Source organism: Pelophylax lessonae (assembly GCF_965119305.1).
Source record: "Pelophylax lessonae genome assembly, chromosome: 2".
NCBI lineage: Eukaryota > Metazoa > Chordata > Amphibia > Anura > Ranidae > Pelophylax > Pelophylax lessonae.
In genome coordinates, this window is record NC_138769.1 from 273,722,332 (window position 1) to 273,740,742 (window position 18,411).

The 18,411-nt window shown below is 48.9% G+C and overlaps 1 protein-coding gene across 2 annotated transcripts in view; it reads left to right on the plus strand.

Moving 5' to 3' along the window:
• LOC309545901 (zinc finger CCCH domain-containing protein 11A-like) overlaps positions 1-18,411 on the plus strand; it is a 761,634-nt gene that overhangs the window by 723,520 nt on the left and 19,703 nt on the right. For both annotated transcript variants that reach the window (XM_082245323.1, XM_082245324.1), the window contains one exon: positions 6,789-6,862. In XM_082245323.1, the coding sequence (XP_082101449.1) occupies positions 6,789-6,862 (74 nt within the window). The remainder of the gene's footprint in view (positions 1-6,788; positions 6,863-18,411) is intronic.

Below are 18,411 nucleotides of genomic sequence, written 5' to 3' on the forward strand. Positions count from 1 at the left end.
GTTAGGGTGTACCAACTCAGGACTGGCCTCCCTGACTCTCCTCCCCCTAACATTCCTAACAGTCACCCAGCTGCGTACCTCTGCTGCTTGCGTCTCCTCTACTCCTTCCTCCTCTATGCTGGCCCCTGCCAGCGCCTGATAGGTAATGTCCAAGCTCCTTTCCAGGTTGTTGATGCCACGCAGTGTTGCCACTGTGTTCTCTAGGTCCGGGATCTGGTCTACCAGAGCAACAAGTCGCTCACATCTTGCACAGCAGTATTCGCCCTCGAATGGTTCATCAAGGAACGCATACATGCAGCAAGAAGTGCACTGAGTGGCATCCGCAATCCTGTCGGACATTATTACCCACTACTCTATGGGGATATATTAACGACCTGCTCTTCCTTACCTACACTACCTCTGTCTCCCCTGGTACTAAACCTGGGGTCCTCACCAGTCGCTAATATACTAACCAGTCACTAAGATACTCACCAGTCGCAAAGATCCAACAGACGCAAAGATACTCACCAGTCGCAAGATACTCACCAGTCGCAAAGATACTCACCAGTCGCAAGGATACTCACCAGTCGCAAAGATACTCACCAGTCGCAAAGATACTCACCAGTCGCAAAGATACTCACCAGTCTTAAAGATACTCACCAGTCGCAAGATACTCACCAGTCGCAAAGATACTCACCCGATACACACCAGTTGCAAATATACTCACCAGTCGCAAGATGCTAACCCTCGCAAGATGCTAACCAGTCGCAAGATGCTCACTAGTCGCTAAGATACTCACCAGTCTCTAAAATACTCCCGGTCGATCAGTCAAGAGCGCCGGTCAGTCGCAGAGCACCGTCTGTCGGTCGCAGAACAGTCTGTCGGTCGCAGAACAGTCTGTCGGTCGCAGAACAGTCTGTCGGTCGCAGAACAGTCTGTCAGTCGCAGAACAGTCTGTCAGTCGCAGAACAGTCTGTCAGTCGCAGAGCAGTCTGTCAGTCGCAGAGCAGTCTGTCAGTCGCAGGGCAGTCTGTCAGTCGCAGGGCAGTCTGTCAGTCGCAGGGCAGTCCGTCAGTCGCAGGGCAGTCTGTCAGTCGCTGACGGTCGCAAGCAAGGTCAGTCAGTCACAGATCCCTATGGTCAGTCAGTCACAGGTTGGTCTGTCAGTCCGTCAGTCACAGGTCCCAAAGCACCGTCACACAGCTGCAGAGAGATACTCACCAGTCGCCGCTGCTCCTCCTCCCCTGCTTCCGTGAACCTCACCTCCTCAATACTGTGCGGTGTCCGTTCTCCGCCGCTCCGCTGTCTACCGCCGTGGCTTACAGTCCCGGTCCCTCACGTCCTGGTCCCGCTGCTCTTAGTCCCGGTCCCGCCGCTCTCTGTCCCGGTCTCTCTGTCCCGGTCCCCTGCACCCGCGCCGGCTTCTGGTGACCTAGTGCGGCTCCCCCGCACGTGTCACCCGGCTCTCTTCCACGCTCTCCTCCACACACACTCCTCCAGTTGCTCGCTCGCTGCTGCTTGCTTGCTTCTCCCACTTCCTGTCTGCGGGTTGTGCAACCTTATATATATACTTATATGTCCTTATATTTCTCTGCTCCGGTAAGGGGCTAGTCCAGCTAAGGTGGTGGGTGTCACTGCACAATTAGTTGCTGTGTTTTTGTCACTGGATATCACTTGGAATCCGTTGAAATGCACCATTGATCTTATGGACTTTTGCACTTTTATTATGTTCATCATATGAAATGTTTGTTTGTACACATTCACTATTTGCTGCCATTATTCAATGATAAGAACATGTTATGACAATTGAGTTAATTTATTTGATATATGATACTGCTCCTTATGTAAGGTTAACAGCGATATCAGATAGATCACATTTCCTCACAACTAGCACTATCACAGTGAATAGTTGGAAATTCACAAGGGGGACACCATTAATTTGGTATAGTCACAAAAGTTTAGCGCACTTGCTGTTTTATTTATGATTATTTTCCACTGGATCAAAGGTTTGCAGCTTTACTTTATTTATTTATATATCCTGCACACTTTCTTTTTCTATTTTTTTTTACCAAGAGCAGGTTTACCCTGACCACATGTAACAGACATGAAAGGGTCTGGAAAAGCCATGGAGAACATTATGCTGCCTAAAACGTTGTTCAGCATGACCAGTTTGGTGGTGGGTCTGGGGAGTCATATCCATGGAGGGATGCACAGACCTCTACAGGCTAGACAATGCATTCTGACTTTAATAAGGTATCAGGATGAAATCCTTGGACCCATTGTCAGACTCTGCCCTGGTGCAGTGGGTCCTGGATTCCTCCTGGTGCACGACAATGCCTGGCTTCATGTGGTGAGAGTATGCAGCCAGTTCCTGGAGGATGAAGCAATTGATAACATTGTATGGCCCCCATGCTCGCCTGACTCAAATGCAATAGTACACCTCTGGGATATTATGCTTTGGTCCATCTGACACTGCTGGGTTGCACCTCAATCTGTTCAGGAGCTTAGTGATGCCCTGGCTCAGATCTAGGAGGAAATACCCCAGAACACCTCGTGTCTCATTAGGAGCATGCCCAGATGTTGTCAGGAATGCATACAAACACGTGGGGGCCAACTACCGAGTACCATTTTGAGTTGCTGCAACAAAATTTTTGCAAAATTGACTAGCCTGCTGCATCATTTTTTCACTTTTATTTTTGGGGTGTCTTTGAATTCAGCCCTTTTGTTCCCAACACATTACCCAGTCCATATCAGTATTGATATCTAGCATGATATTTCTCTATCGTCCTCTGATAGACGCAGCTCTCAATTTTTTCTTCACTATTGGGTTATGCGCCATCTACAGGAGTAGACTAGGCAGTGAAAAGTTTTCATTCAACACGCCTTTAGTGGCTGTCCCTTACAACATAACCCCAGACACACTGTGCTCTCAAATCAGTTTCTTGCTGCCTAGTTTAGTAGTAGGACCTAGGTTCCCTGCTGGGACTTCGGTCTCAGTTTTTTTTTTTCTTTGAGAATATTTGTTTATTTCTCTTTACTCTCTATCGCTAGCTAGTGTCAGGAGGATCCTGCTGGTGAACTACAAGCGACAGCCTGGCCAGCGAGCATGAGCAGGTTGTGGTCCGCCCAGGCCTAGCCATGACGGAGCCCCGGTGGATGGGGACGAGCCTGCGAGTGGATGTCTCGCTGGGACGCATCGACCTGGAACGGCCTGTGTTGCAGCGTACCCCTCTTGGCTGACAGCACCCCCACTCAGGGTGGAAGGCGAGCTGTGTCGGAGCGGAGCCCACCCAGTCAATGGTATGGTGAGTGATGCAATGCCCCCCCCCCCCCCGTGTCCCTGTAGCAGACCTCCTGCGGTGGCCTCATGCCTGGGTTTCCTGAGCGTTTGGCGCCATTTTGGCCACAATCTTAGGTGTGGGCATAGGCCGCTCTGTGTAAGGGCAGCTGCATTTTCCCTTGGCTTCCTATACCTTTTCTATTGGCACCATTTTTTTGTAGCCTGAGGCTACACAGGCGGAGTTCGGCCTCATGTGTCACTTCCTGTCAGACGTTTCTCTTGCTGAAAGACTGACTGCAGAGCAGCTGCTTCCTGGACAATCTGCGGTGGTTAAGTAAAGGGTATTGGTCCTTTGGGCATTCCTCGGGAAAACTTTGCTCTTGCCAACCTTTAAAGGGGTACTCCGGATATAGCGCGGTATATCGGTGTGGATCACGATTTAAAGTAGCGGTGCACTCATTTTTTTTTCTTTTACCGCAAAATGGAGTCCCAAGTCGAAAATTTCCTTTCTGATTTTATTTGTGCATGCGGACCTTGTGGATTGCCATCTCTGGTGTCTCTATCTGCCGCATTAGAAACTCTGGCGTCAAAGGTGGATCTTGTGATGAAACAAGTCACTACCCAGAAACGGCTGATGCCTTCTCAGTCTTCTTATTCAGAGCCTGATATGGTCGCCACAGACACCCCCATTCCTGATCTCTGTCCTCGCAGTCTGATGGTGAGGAGGATGTGTCCTCCTCGGCTGGGGCACGGAAACGCGTTCTGGTGGAAGCACTGATTCGTTCAGTCAGGGAAACATTGCAACTGGATGATGAGCCCACACAGTCAGAAGTCGGGTCAGGTGTTTCCTTGTCCCGAGGATTTTCATAATATTGTGAATGAGCAGTGGCGACTCGTTAAGCACGTGCTAGTGGTGCCTAAGTGTTTTCAGCGCCGTAACCCTTTCGCTGACTCAGTTTCAAATCTTTGGACGGTGTCACCTAAGGTGGATCACACTGTTAACCGGTTGAACAAATCTACTGTGGTCCCGGTGGAAGACTCCCCTGTGTTTAAGGACCTGATGGACAGGTGGTTGAATTCCCTTTACAGGTTTGAGAATCGATCCCGCCGACAAGTGCAGGTGGCTGGATCGATTCTCAATCCTGTATTCGCGTTAGTCTTGGTTTCCCAGACGGTTACGGAATGGGTCAAGGTACTTCGGGGTAACTTGAATGCTGAGTCGGTTCCCCCGACTCTAATTGAGCTCACGGATCAGATGGCCCAGGCCTTGGTTTACCTGTGTGATGTGGCCCTGGACGCGGCTCATGTGGTTGCCAGAGTGTCTGCGGTGGGGATTGCCATAGGCCACATGGTATGGCTGAAGAGCTGGTCGGCTGACCAGGCTTCTGGGAAGACCTTAACGGATCATCCCCTTTTTAGGGGGAACGCCTGTTTGGTGACTCTATGGATGAGTTAATCAAGGGTCTAAGGGGGTGTAAGAGTACTCTTCTCCCCCAATCCTCACAAGGTAAGGCGCCTTGGGGTAAGCGGGGGCCTTCCTTAAAGGCTCACAGGGGGCTTTTTTTCGTGCCTCAGGGGCGCAAGAAAAAGGCAAACCGTTTAGAGCCTCCGGAGGGAACAAGAAGGCTTGTTCGGGTAAGCCCAAGGCTGGCCAGTCCGGTTCAGCGGCCAAGTCCTCCTCTGCGTGAAGGGGCGACCTCACCAGTTTCAGGGGTGGGGGATGTCTGCGTTACTTTCGGGAACCCTGGACGTCTCTGATTAAAGACACGTGGGTTCACAAACTGATTCGTTCAGGGTACAAGATCAAATTTCGGTCTCGCCCAGCAGACAGGTTCTTTCCATCCAATCTCCGTCTGTCTCCAAATCTACTGAGGGATCTCAGGGGGGCAGTGCAGGATCTCCTTGCACAGGGCATAATCGTCCTGGTTCCCCAGCGGGACAGGTTTCAGGGTTTTTACTCAAACAGAAAGGAGGGCAAGGTGTGTCTGATTCTGGACCTCAAATCGCTGAACCGCTTTGTGCTGGTGCAGAAGTTCCGCATGGAATCCGTTCGGTCGGTGGTGGCATCTCTAAATCAGGGGGGTTTTTTGGCCTCCATCGATTTAAAGGTCGCGGATCTGCACATCCCTATCTTCGAGGGTCATCCGCGTTATCTCAGTTTCACAGTGGCGGAGGAGCACTTTCAATTTGTGGCATTACCCTTTGGTCTAGCTTCCGCTCCCAGAGTCTACACCAAGGTTTTGGCCCTGGTGCTGGCTTTGCTGAGCAAAAAGGGGATTGCAATCCTCGGTGTTTGGACGATCTCCTGTTGAGAGCAAGCTCTCCTGCCAACCTTTCGGACGACCTGGCATTCACGGTCCGGACACTTCAGGAGTTCGGGTGAACCATCAACTTCCAGAAGTCTGCGCTGACCCCGTCAGTGCGTCTGAGCTACTTGGGAATGATCTTGGACTCCTCTCAGACGAGGGTCTTGCTTCCCGAGGAAAAACTCCAGACATTGCAGGGCGAGATAAGGTTGCTGATGGACAACAATTTCTCCTCCCTGCGGACGTGTATGAAGTCCCTGGGGCTGATGGTGTCGACCTTCGAGGTGGTCCCATTTGCTCAAGTTCACACAAAGCCTCTACAAAAAGAGATTCTTGTCAAGTGGAACAAGGACCCGCAGTCCTTGGACAGAATGATATGTTTAAGCCGTCTCACAAGGTCGGACCTCTCGTGGTGGCTTCTGTCGCCCGCTCTGAGCCAGGGCAGGTCCTTTCTGCCGCTGTTGTGGACGGTGGTCACCACAGATGCCAGCCTGTTGGGCTGGGGTGGAGTGCTGGACAATCTTTGTGTCAAGGGTGTGTGGTCGACGGAGGAAACATCCTTACCGATAAATGTCCTGGAGCGCATGGCTATCAAGCTCTGCCTGCTCCAGTGTTCCTTTACTTTTTTGGATCAGTGTGTGTGTGTGTGTGTGTGTGTATATATATATATATATATATATATATATATATATATATAAAAAGGGAGGGGGAGACTCGATAAACACTTTGGTCTTTTTTCTGCCTTCACTATACTGTGTCTTGGCCTGTAGGTTTCAGGTTACTGGCCTGTAGTTAATTGTGGAATACTTTTTAATTTGGGCACCACATTGGCCTTGTGCCACTCTATTAGTACCAGGTCAATCAGTAAGAGTCACAAAAATTTTGAAACAATGGCTTTAAAACAACATAGATCTGTTCTTTGAGGACACATAGATAAAACACTGAGTATATAGGAAAATGCCAAATTAAAAGTGAGTATTACAGCTGTGTCGTCTTCTTGTAAAGAAACAATTTATGCTTGCAGCAAGCATTGACGGAAACCATCTGTTTAACGTTAGACAAAGTATAGGATTATACAGATATTATAGTAGCATTTAGAGGACCTGTGTACAAAATAGGGATGCCTAATGCCACCAATGAAGAATGCATTTTTTGTTTGAAGAGATAATCAGCTTCTTTATTCAAGACTTGTGTAATGGTGCTTTCCTTTTTTTTTTTTCCAGCTTCCAGCAGCTGAATCTTTGGTCTCTCAACATGTCTTTGTTAGGAATTCTTCACCAAAACTTCTGAAAGAAAGGTAACTGGGGGAAAATGTTAGGCAATAGCTGGGAAACTTTGTATCGGGGGCCAGCAATTGTTTTCTTGTTCCTATATCTTTATTGAAAGGAGATTGCAAAACATACAAGACCACAATTAGGTTGAAAGTTTAAAGAAATGGGTTATTGTCTAGTTAAATAGACAGCTTCTTATACTGTGAATCACATAGATCCATCCATCATCTATAAGAGGTATGAGTTAGGGGAACAATGAGGCCCCAAAAAACATTGCTAATATAGTACAATACAGATGATGATGTTGTTGTTCAGTCGTTTAGTCTTGTCCAACTCTTCGTGACCTCATGAACTATAGCGTGCCAGGCTTTTTTGTCCTCCCTTGCCTTGCCTAACTTCCATGTTTCCTAGCATCAGGGTCTTTTCCAATGAGTCTTCTCTTCGCAGTAGGTGGCCAAAGTATTCAAGTTTCAGCTTTAATACAATACAGATAGTAAAATATAATACTAACTTTCCAACGATCAAGTAAATACGCTTGGAGAACCCTAATTATTTTCCGTTAAGACAATGGCAAGAAGGAGGAAAACAAGAAGAGAGGGAGAAGAGAACAGAGGGGAAAAAGTGAGGCCACTGGCGCAAAGCAGGACAGGAAATCATCCATCCAGTTGTGCGATTACCAGGAAAGTTACAGCTCCAGGAGTGAGGAGTCAAAGCCCAATGGGAGAAAATGGTCCGCCCAGGTCTGCCAAACTTTGAGATGTTTAGGGATTTTATTCATTATTGTAGCCTCAATTTTACTATGTATCATTGCTTGTGTAATTTTAAAATCTCAATACAATCGACAGGGTTTTCCAGATCCTTGTTATCGTTTCCTTAGAAGCCATCATAATTTGTACAGAAAGTCTCGATTGGGTTTTCGTGAGATCTAAGGGACGGTGGTTGAGCAACAGCAGGATCAGGCCTTAAGAGTAAATAAACCAAAGTAGCTACCATTTTCAGCCCAGAAATGCTGAAATATGTCAAATATGAACGTGAGTGCCCCTCAGCGCATACCAGGAAACAAACTGGTTGGTAAGTTGGCAAAAATTTGGATTTCTCTTTTGTTCATTGACGGACACAGCTCCCGAGCTTTTTAACCATTGGGTTATATTGCCCTCTACAGGAGTAGGAGATTAGACAGTAAAAAAGTCTGGCTTCAGCTATGGGCAGTCCCAGCAGGGTATACTCCCTCTCTCTGCTATAGGTATTTTTTCTGCCTAGTCAGGAGTAAAGACCTAGTTCCTTGCTGGGATCTCTGGTCCTGGAAATTTTTTCCCTTTTAGATAGTCTTTTTTTTCTCCTGTATTTTTTTCCTGTGAGATCTACAATCAACTGCCAGACTGGACAATGGGCTGGATAATCTAGATCCAGTGGTCACCCCAGTCTGGCCAGCAAGCGCGTGCAGCCCCGCACTAGGTCGGCCCTCTGGACAGGGACTGACCTGTGAGTTAAATGCCTCGCGAGCTCACATATGACCGGGTCTCGGCCCGAGTCGCAGCGTTTCTCCTGGCCAACACCCCCCCTCCCTTTTTGATGGAGAGGAGGTTCTGTCTGAAGAGGTGCCCACCTGGTTACTGGTATGGTAAGTAACTGTCCCCCCTCTCCCCCTGGAGGATTTTGGGGTGGACATGGGCCCCTCCATGGAAGACAGTTGGACCCCTGGGTCCCCCTCCTTCCCATTGGGCACCCCCCTCATTGGTTTTGTGGTCCCTGTGGGCCATCTTGCCCCCCCTCCACTTATGCTGTGGCTGTGGTGTGTTTTTGGTCCACCTCCTGGGGTAGGGGCAGGGTGCTGTGCTGGCGATGGAATGTGGGGGGGGGGAGGGTGCGCCACTGGCAATCAGCTTTGGGGGCGTACTTAGTGTGAGCTCCTGCCAGGGCCCCCCTTCCTGCCTGTGCCATTTTCTTCTGGGTGGGGAGTCTGGTGGGGTCCTCTCCCTTTTTGCTGAGGATCGATTGGTGCTCTGTTACTGGCAACCGGGTGGTGCTGCAGGAGCGGTGGGGGTGTCCATTAGCAGTGTTTTTACACCTTTTTTTGTGGGGTCCCCCTATTGACTTATGGAGTCTTTGGAGCATAATTCCCTACCTGATGCCCTCTCAGAGCCTGCGTCGCCCTTCGGTCCCAACCATCCATTGATGCACTGACAGCGGTCCTGGAGTCTCTTGTGTCCCAAGTGGAACCGGTGTTTAGGTGGTGGGCTAGCAAAAAGCGCCCTCCACCTTCCCCTGCCCCTTCCCCTGCCTCATCTGTCTCCTAAGATCCTGAATCTGATTTGGCCGCGGACGTGGGTCACTCTGCTGGGTCTGGGACCACACGCAGTTCTCAGATAGTGAGGAGGATTCCTCCACTCCTATAGCCGCACACGAAAAGGCGCTGGTGGACTCACTGATTGTATCTGTGCGCAAGACCTTAAAGATGGAGGAAGCAGCTGAAGCTGTGACAGAAGCGTCGGTTCCCTTTGGCACTTACAAGCCATCCAGAGTGGCAAAGTTGTTTCTTTTCCCCCTCCTATTTTGACAGAATTGTCGCTAAAGAGTGGGACTGACCAAAACGTCCCCTAGTGGTCCCTGAGCGATTTGCTATGCGGTACCCCTATGAGGTGTCCCTTCTTAAAATGTGGACTGTTCCACTGGAGGTGGACACTCCGGATTCCACATTGAACAAGGCAACCATGATTCCGGTTGAAGAGTCTCCGGCCTTTAAGGACACGGCTGACAGGAAGGCAGGGAGGCTGTGGCTAGATAAGCCAAGGATTTTGTTGTGACTTACACCAGGGGGACAAAAACAAAAAAAAAAAAGAAGGGGGCAGGGGGGAAGCTCTGTGTTCAAAAAATTAGTGGTGAAATAAGCAGAGTAGACCGGGGAGGAATGGGTGGAGAACCTCCCAGAACCAGGACAGCTGCTCAGGGTTAAAATGGACACACTGGCCCTACACTTGCAGAGTTCCTTTGGCAGGGGTCAGCCTGTGAGAAAACAGTTCATCCCGGTCGCTTGGAGTCCTTGGAGCGCTTGTGCTTGGACTTTTGCCAAAGAGGTGCAATAGGACTTGTGGGCATCTGTCGTTCAGTTGATCCAGAAGGAGTTTCCTGTGGAGGTGGGGAGGCTGGAGCTTTGGAGAGCAGATGTAGATCCAAGAGAATTTTTTCACCATCAGAGATGTTGGAGAATGTGCAGCATTTGTTTTGGTTGGAGAACTTCAGATTGAAGGGAAAAAGCCACCAATATTTTATCTCCTTTTGAGAGAGAACAGACAGCAGGGGTTTGAGAGATCTGCGTCTTTGCATGGTAAATGGCGATAAATCAGCAACAATTTGAATAGGGTGGTCCTGGAAAGAAAGCTGAGCAGTGGCACGGGCCTTTTTCATCACTTCCTCCTTAATGGAGTAGTAGTGGGGTTTTACAACAATGTCCCTGGGTAGTCCATCCGAGCGGGGGGGACCCAGAGCTCTGTGGGCTCTGTCCAATTCCAGCTTGTGTGAGGGAATGTAGGGTGTCAGCATTTTTATGAGAGCTTTGACTGTGTCAGTAGTGTCAGTGAAAGATTCTGGCAGCCCTCTGATTCTGAAGTTATATCTCCTTGCCCTGTTCTCTAAATCATTCATTTTTGTAAGCGCTGAGTCCAATTGAGAGTGTAATTCCTGGATCCTGTCAGTGTTCTGGTTAATCCGGGTTACTTGACGTGTCCACTTTTGATTCAATGGCCTCAATCCTGGTGCCTAGATTCATTAAATCTGCTTTGATTTCTGAGGTGATTCTAGCAGCTGTAATGGAGAGGCCTCTGTCAAGCATTTCAGAAAATTTTAGCATCATAAAGTTGGAGTCAAAAGGCATGTCCGTGGGATAAGATGGTGGGGGGTCCCTGGCCTGAAGTGAGGCTGTGGCTGAGTCCATAGGGGGCATTAGTTAGATGTAGTTGAAGCTGGGGAGCCCTGAGAGCTTGCAATGTGGAATGGAGGTGTCCCCTGAGGCAGAACATGGAGGGATAAGAGGGGGGATAGCTGGGGGGACCCAGGAAGCGGGTCGGGCTGCCTGAGGAACTGAGGTGTGGCCGCCATCTTGGGAAGTGAGGCCAGAGAGAGAAGAGGGCAGGATCGGGGTTCCCGTGGCCTTAAAATGCAAAATAATTGTCCCTAGGGGTGTCCTGGGAACTCAGCTTTCCTCCTTATCCTGGATGCCGAGAGGATGGCAGTGGATGAGGCCGGGCCGCGGCGGAAGCTCGCTGCAATGCTAGGCCCGAAATTAGGCTGCACCTTATTGTGGCCCCTGATGCCCTAAACTGGGCAATAGCGGTACCTGGGGGTGCCTCGGGAGATCCTCTCCCCCCTAAGGTGGTTGGGGTCTGTCGGTGTGCTGGCTGCTGGTCGGATGGTGAGCGATACGGCCGGGCGGAGGCGGGAGCTTCACTGCTATGCGGCCATAGCGGAGCTCTTGCGCATGCGCACTGAAGTAGATTTCTTAGCTTTTAACAAAGTTGGAATCACCGACTCAGACAAACCTCTATCCTTCAGCACCTGGCATTTAACAGCCAAGCCATCAAAGCCAGTGACTGTAAAGCAGGATAGAAGATTGGCCCTTGGGACAGCAGATCCTCCTTGAGAGGAAGCCTCAAAGGAACGTCAGCAACCAGCCGCACCAGTCCGGCGTACCGAGCCCGGAAAGGCCAGTCTCGGGCCACTATGATGATCAAAATTCCCTTTTGCCTCGATCCTGCTTGAAGTCTTGGCAGAAGTTCGAGAGGAGGGAAAGCATAAATCAGGTGATACCGACCCCATGGGGCCACCAGTGCGTCTGTGGCGTCCGCCAGAGGATCCGTTGACCGTGCCACAAACTTCTGCACCTTTCTGTTGAGCTGAGATGCCAACAGATCCACTTTGGGGGTGCCCCACTGGAGACACAACTGATAAAACACCTCCGGATGAAGCGACTACTCCCCTTAGTTCAACACCTGCCGACTGAGGTAATCCGCCTTCCAGTTTTCCAAACCCCAGAATGTGAAGCCGTCAGGACACATCTCGTGCCCCCCCTGGAGATTGACATAAGCCACGGCCATGGCGTTGTCTCATTGAATGCGAACTGGACATCCCTGAAGAAGATCCGTCCAAATATTGCAGGCACGGTCTGATCACTCACAGTTCCAGGACTTTGATCAGTAGTCTGGACTCTTCCAGTGTCCAGACCCCCTGAGCAGAGTTTTTGCTGAGGTCGCCTCCCTACCTGGACAGACTGGCATCCGTGGTGACCACTGTCCAATACAAAAGGAGGAAGAATTTGCCCAGCCGAAGGGCCGGAGAACAAAGCCACCATATTAGCGACTCTTTCATTACCTGGGTCAGCCAGATCTAACTGTCCGGAGACTGCGGATTCTTGCCCCATTTGCCCAGAATCTCCCTTTGCAGGGACCTCGTATGGAACTGTGCAAACAGAACCCCCTTGAAGGTAGACACCATCAGGCCCAGCACCCGCATGCAAGTCTGGAGGGATGACATCTGCTGGACAGCAGGAGACGAATTGCAACTGTTAAATTCATGTTAAGTTCAAATGTTAAGTTTGAGCCATGAAATAATCTACGCCAATCAGGTTTTCATCTGTTCAGGTAAGCTTTACTGAGATTACATGCGCAAGGACCACATCTCATACAGAAATAGAGAATGTGATGCCTTATACATTTTTGATACATGCTTTTATAGAGATTTATCACAGTAAAACCTATGGCGGGCATAGGTCCAAAAACATAGTCATACAAGATTACACAATATTTCAATAACAGCCATAATACAGCCTTTGTTGATTATTTAGCAAAGTTCTTGGTCATCTTGCTCTAGGAGCAGGAAGGGTGTATGACAATTAAAAATGATGGATAATATGCAATTAATGGCCGGTTACTGGAACTATCATTATCTAAGCCAATATATGTTTGTTTATCTGTTATTCCGGAAAGTTAGGGAAGTTCTCTTGGCCGGACATCTCATGTTATAGTTGACACATATTCATAATAAAGACAACTTAATTAGACTAAAGACTGAATTTCTAAAACTATGATGTTTAAATATATTCAGGGATTAAAAGGGGACTCTAGACTGCTATACTGATACATGAATACATAATATATAAGTCTTTAAGAGTCCTCAATATATTTTCATCTTGACACAACCTGCAGTTTCTGGAGTTTGTCCAGAGGAAGGAGCACTCTGGCTAAGGCCGAGTCCAGAGTCAGACCCAGATAGTCCAGCTTAGTGGACAGAACCAGAGCAGACTTCTGAAAATTCAGAATCCAGCTGAACTCCCTCAGAGTTTGTAGGGTGATCTCCAGGTTTTCCACCAGAGCAGTAGGAGACTCCGCTCACAGAAGTAGGTCGTCCAAGAAGCCCAGTAGCGATATCCCCTGCTGATGTAAAAATGCTAGCACCGCGACCAACAATTTCATGAAGACCTGAAGAGCGACCAAAGGGTAACCCCACAAACGGATAATGCTCCTCTCCCATGGCAAAGTGGAAGAGGAAGCGCTGGTGACAGACACATATTGGAATGTAAAGGAAAGAGATAGATCCGTGCTTAGGATAAGGATTCAGTCTATAGATGGAAGATAGGCTGCTGTCTACCTCTAAAACTGTTCACAGAAGTGTACAGTAAGGAATGGGAAAAATTGGGGAGGTGAATGGCGCTGCCAAAAATGTGTATAAGGAAAGAAGGAAAAAAACTTCCTGGGGTGTATATAACGGTTAAACCTAGAAGGACCTAATGTAGGTAGGATAAATATATTCACTCTAAGACACAAAGAAATGTAAACTGTGCATAAATAAACAATGTATAAAAATTCCAAAACAAATGAGAGACTGTTGGTGTTACAAATTTACAGTGAAAAAAATAAATAAAGTGACTGAGTGTCTATATTTGTGCAATTAAACAACAGGTGCAGATATAAAGTGCTGATGTGCCTATATATATATATATATATATATATATATATATATATATATATATAAGGACCACTAAAAGGTAAGTGTGCACCTTCATGCTGAAGGAGCCTTGTCCGCGGGTCTGGAGAAGCCCTCTCTCAACTTGCCAGACTAAGTTCACTTGGATCTACCAGAGGAGGCCCTGAAAGGCTTTGATCCCTTCTCAGTCACCCCTGAGGGATGAAAAAACTTCTTATAGGCCGAGAAAGATGGTCTACAATGAGGGTCCTTGTCCTTACTAGCCTGCGGAAGAAAGGTACTTTTCCCCCCTGTGAGACCCTTAATGATGTCATAAAGGGTAGCTCCAGACAGGAGATCTCCTTGAAAAGGACGATCAGTCAAGACCTTTTTAGAAGTCTCGTCCGCAGACCAGCATTTGAGCCAAAAAATATGCAGAAGAACCACTGCCGAAACAGAGCCTAGCGACTAGGGGAGCTACATTCAAGAGGCATCACAGATAAACTGCAGCCCCTGGACCAACTGGTCCGCCAGCTCAGCCAAGGCAGGGGGTGCTGCTTCCCCTCCAGGTCACGGCATAACAGCTTGGCCCACTTGGTCAGAGTTTGTGACACCAGGGCAATAGTGAATACCGGTCTCAGTGCTCAGGATAATGTCATCCTCGTTCTCCTCCCCCCATCCACGGACAACACCAGGGATCCCAGAAAGGTTTAAAGCATGCTCTTCTTGCTCCTCCTCATCCACCCCGGCACCATCCTCCTCTGACTCCTCTTCAGACTCCTGTTGTTGACTTGTCTCAGATGGAGTAGCACCCCTTGGGAATTCATCCAACATTGCGACTTCCTCATCTTCCTGCTCCTGCCCCTCGACGGCTTGATCAATGACACACCGCAATGCACGCTCCAGAAAGAAGGCGTAAGGTATGATATCACTGATGGCGCCCTTGCCGTGACTGACCAGTTGGGTGCTCTCATTGAATGGCCGCAGAAGTCTGCATGTGTGGCGTATAAGCAGCCACTGGCGAAGTGAAAAAAAAACAAAGCTCCCCAGAACCTGTCCTGCCGCAGAGTTCGTACAGGTAGTCGTCAACTGCACGTTTCTGCTGGAGCAGCCTATCAAGCATATACAACGTTGAGTTCCACCGCGTCGGGTAGTCACAAATAAGATGCCTGACAGGCAGGTTGTGTCGCCGCTGAATGTCAGCAAGGCGAGCCATGGCTGTGTAAGATCTTCTGAAATGGCCTGAGATTTTCCTGGCCTGCTGCAAGACGCCCTGGACTCCAGGGTATTTGGCAACGAATCGCTGCACAACCAAGTTCAGAACGTGTGTCATGCATGGCACGTGTGTAATTTTGCCCTGTTTCAGCGCACTCAGCAGATTGACAGTGTTGTCGCACACCACTTTACCAACTGTAATTGGTACCAACCAATTGAGCAGTGTCAGCCACTAATCTGCCTGTGAACGCAAAGCTGAAAGGAGTGCAGGACCAGTGTGGCTCTTGGCTTCCAGGCACAACAGACGCAGCACAGCATGGCAACGTCTCACCTGGCATGTGGAATAGGTTCTGGGGATCTTGGGCGGCGCAGCAGAAGAGACGGTAGCAGTGGAAAAGGAGGAGTCAGCCGAGGAGGAGAGGGAGGATGGAGTAGGAGGAGGAGAAGAAGAGGCAGGCCTGCATGCAATCCGTGGCAGTAAAATCAAATCTACTCGGGTGCCACGGCTTACATGCTTGACGACCGTCAGAAGGTTCACCCAGTGGGCAGTAAAAGTTATATACCTTCACTACCCGTTTTTTCTAGACCATGTGTCTGTGGTCAGATGTATCTTGGCACCGAAACTGTGTGCCAGAGATACATTCACTTGCCGCTGAACATGGCCATACAGCTCTGGAATGCCCTTCTGCGAGAAATATTTCCTTCCTGGGACCTTCCATTGTGGTGTTTCAATGGCCACAAATTTCCGAAAGGCCTCCGAGTCCACCAGTTGATATGGCAGTAGTTGGCAGGCTATCAGTTCCGACAAGCCAGCAGTCAACCGTTGGGCAAGAGGGTTATCTGGCATCATTTTTTTACACTCCAACATTTGGGCCACGGAAGCCTGCCTTTTTCCAGAACAACGTGAGGACGGCATGATGGAAGGTGGAGTGGAGGACAACTGTGAGGAGAGAGGAGAAGGAGAAGAGGCTGAATAGTGAGAGCCTGGAGTGTGGCTTTGTGGGTTCTGACGGCGTTGGTGATGGGAGTCCAGGTGCCTTCTTAAGGCAGTCGTCCCTAGGTGAGTGTTGGGCTTACTGCGACTTATGCGTTGACTGCAAAGGCTGCAGATGGCAACACTGTTAGCAGCGGACACATTAACAAAAGCCCACACTGCGGAGCCATGTGGCGGCATCCTGGGAGCGCCAGATGTGACCGTACATGGTTGATAGCTCGCTCCTGATACGTTAGCAGTCTGCTATGTCCCTCCTGTGCAATGTAACTTCTGCCTGCTTCTCCTCCCTATCTGCTGGTCCGTCTCTCCCTCTGAACTCCCCTCCTCTTCCTCTCTTGTGGGCACCCACGTGACGTCCATAGACACGTCATCATCGACGTCACCTTCCCCACCACTAACATTAGATATCTCGGAGTATGCAGCAACAGCGGGGACCAACCTCCTTGGGCTGATCTGGGTACTTTTGGCAGACTGCTGAGTGGCGGCTGTTGCTACCTCCTCTTCCTGATCCAATGCCAAGAATGGCTGCGCATCGCAAATGTCTTGTGATGGATCGGAAAAATATTCCAGTGACTCAAGCGGAGGGTATATGGTGGTGGTATTGGTGGTGGTGTCTTTGGGGGTGCACACAGCAGAGAGTGAAGAGGGGTGCAGATAGAGAGGATGAGGAGGGTGCAGAAGAGGAAGACTGAATGAGCCACTCCACCAAGTCTAGTGCGTCCTTTGACGTAATCGAACGCACCTTCTGAAACTTCACACTTTGGCTCCGGCCTACTGCTCCTGCCCTACCCCTACCACCCCTGTGTAAGGGCCTGCCTCTTCCTCTGCCTGTAATTTTTTTAAATTACCCCGTGACAAAAGTCTCTAGAGAAGCACAGTATATGTGGAAGAAGGTATATAACACCCCGCTTCAATCTGTGGTTTTGTGGGGCCACTGGACTATAACACCAACTCTACAAAAAATTGGCCAGTAACTGTTGTCACTGTGTGTAGCACAGTTAACGCAGAAAAAGAGGCAATATTTTTGCAGGACACAAATACACTTATAAAAATATACTCAGATAACACCCCACTTCAATATGTGGTATTGGGGGGCCACTGGTCTATCACACCATTTGTACAAAAAACTGGCCAGTAAGTTTGGCACTGTGTGCAGCAAAGTTAACGCAGCAAAAGAGGCAATATTTTTGAAGGACACAAATACACTTATAAAAGTATACTCAGATAAGACCCCACTTCAATATGTGGTATTGGGGGGGGGGGGGCATTGGTCTATCACATCAGTTATAATACTTTTTTAAAAGTGCTTTTGTCACTGTTTGTAGTAGTACTATTGCTGCAGAAACGCTCACCACACCAGTCACAATGCTGCACAGTGCACAATACAAATCCACTATAATATTCTTTCTATATTAGAAAGTATATTATAAGTGTATTACACCCCTATATAGTGCACTGCACACCAAAGAATAGTACACCTATACCAAATACCAGTCCTTAAAAGGACTTTTGTGGACCTTAACACAACGATTTGTGTCACTGACAATCTGTCCCTGGTGCACACAGCAAACCTCTCCCTACACTGACAAAAGAGACAGTACACCTATACCAAATACCAGCCCTTAAAAGGACTTTTGTGGACCTTAACAGATTGATTTGTGTCATTGACAATCTGTCCCTGGTGCACACAGCAGACCTCTACCTACACTGACAAAAAGCAGAATGTGAAATGGCCGCCAGGTCAGGTCTATTTATAAGGTAGGGGGTATGTCCAAGTGCTGAAATGTTTCAATTGGTTGTCCTGTTCCACCTGATGGCTGTGTCATGGGTCAAAGTTCTCCCCAATGTAAACTAATGCAAACAACGCCATATGTTAGCAAAATCGGTGGACTGCGAACGAGCAAAGTTTGCCGCAAACCGACCGCCGGGCGAACCGCAAGGCCATCCCTATTGCTCAGCTTGTCAGTATTGCACTTGCTGGGGGGTGAAGGCAGTTTCAGAAACTGCCTTCACCCCCCCAGCAAGTGCAATACTGACAAGCTGAGCAATCTACAGGGAACTGAGTGGACACAGCTCAGGTCTGAGCACAACACATGATCTACACTACCGCTGTGTTCAGACTATCACCAGGACATGGGACACAGAAGGCAGGTGACGCGTTTCACACCCAGCTCTTGCCTCTTCAAAATCTAGCAGATTGCTGGTGCCATGTATTCCGTATGGGAGACGAGATAAAGGAGCATAGGAATCCATTCGAGATCACCGACAAGGGACCTGAGTGCTGATCCACTGTGATATATTGGGGGGACCCGAAAGGGGGAGAAACTGGCTTCTAAGCTACATTCATTTGGTAAGAGGCTATTTGGTTTCTTTTCCACCAAGTGTGAAGAGGCACACTATTCCTCCCACTGC